This window comes from Egretta garzetta, unplaced genomic scaffold (genome assembly GCF_000687185.1).
Source record: "Egretta garzetta isolate BGI_Z169 unplaced genomic scaffold, ASM68718v1 scaffold88, whole genome shotgun sequence".
Lineage (NCBI taxonomy): Eukaryota > Metazoa > Chordata > Aves > Pelecaniformes > Ardeidae > Egretta > Egretta garzetta.
This window is the reverse complement of record NW_009260408.1, coordinates 1152770-1153944: the sequence shown is the minus strand read 5'-3', so window position 1 is coordinate 1153944 and position 1175 is coordinate 1152770. Positions and strand designations below refer to the sequence as shown.

The 1175-nt window shown below is 52.1% G+C and overlaps 1 protein-coding gene across 1 annotated transcript in view; it reads right to left on the bottom strand.

The window, feature by feature from the left end:
• The window catches only part of LOC104130462 (dynein heavy chain 5, axonemal-like), a 160260-nt gene extending 160186 nt beyond the window's left edge, over positions 1 to 74 (bottom strand). The window contains exon 1 of the mRNA XM_035899011.1: positions 56 to 74. Coding sequence (XP_035754904.1) covers positions 56 to 74 — 19 coding nt within the window. The remainder of the gene's footprint in view (positions 1 to 55) is intronic.
• Positions 75 to 1175: the final 1101 nt, after the last annotated feature.

Sequence of the window (1175 nt, the reverse complement as noted above, 5' to 3'; positions counted from 1 at the left end):
TGTGCAGAGTGACCAGAAGAACTAGGCTCGACTCTTCCCCCTAACTCAGTCTCACCTCCCACAGTCTCCTCCATCTCGGCCACCACACAAAAATCAACCTAAATCAACAATACAGAAAATGACCGGACAACGTAACACTGTAACAACCAACCACACCTTCAGTATTTTTATCCCTGTTATAGCATCAATATGATAGACTAGCAAGGAAATGGAAAAAAAAAAATCTACTTTTGGTTGCTAATTTAAAATAAGAAGATCTAAGCTGCTACAAAATTACAAAAGGTCCTCTAAGGTTGCCCGTTAGCAAAACTTTATTTCTAATTGCATAACTGCCATTCCTCTCTGATCAGACTGCTGCAGGTGGGAACTCACACGTTGAGGGACAGGTTAAGCTCCTTCTCACACGACAGCCGCAGGTCCTGCTGCAAAGCGCTGGGCCCCGAGCACCGACCGAGGCACTTGCTTCATCTCCAGGGGGTTTTTAAGCCTGCCTGAGCGCTCGGAGCTGCTGGCAGCTGCTATGGCAACCCCTACACAAACCCAGCTAACAACCCCGTCCCCAGGAGGCACCTCCTCTGTCCCCATTTCCCGCTGCACCCACCAACCCAGTGCCAATTTCGTAACTGCTTGTCTTTTTAAATGCACCACGGTTTTCCCTCATGCATACATTAAATCCTAAGCAAGGAGCTTGCCTGGGCCTCAGCATCTCTGGCGTGCAGGGCCAGGGGAGGCCGTAAGCCAGCTGCACCCCGGCAGCCACACCGCTCTCCTCAACGCAGCCTTTCTCAGCGGGGTTCTGGGCAACTTGTGGAGAGGCAGAGCCCAGACAAGCAGCTGAACGAGGGCTTTCCCCGCTTCCCCTGCCGGGCAAAGGCGCTTCCGCATGGATCTGAACGATACCGCCACGACTCGCAGCCTATCCACCTGTGGGACCCTCACTCAGCACGCGTCCTCTTTCCAGACCATACCCAACGACCAAGCTGGCGCTGCAATACGCGACCATTGGAGCCCAGAGGTTTAACACCTCAAAGGACTTTGGCATTTTATTTTTTTAACCCGTCTCAGTGACCGTGAATCACGGCCCAGAGGTACTGCCGGTGCCCTCGACACTGCGAGACTGTAAAAAAAAAAAAAAAAAAAAAAAGAAGGGAGGAAGAGGAGGAAGCGCCCGCCAC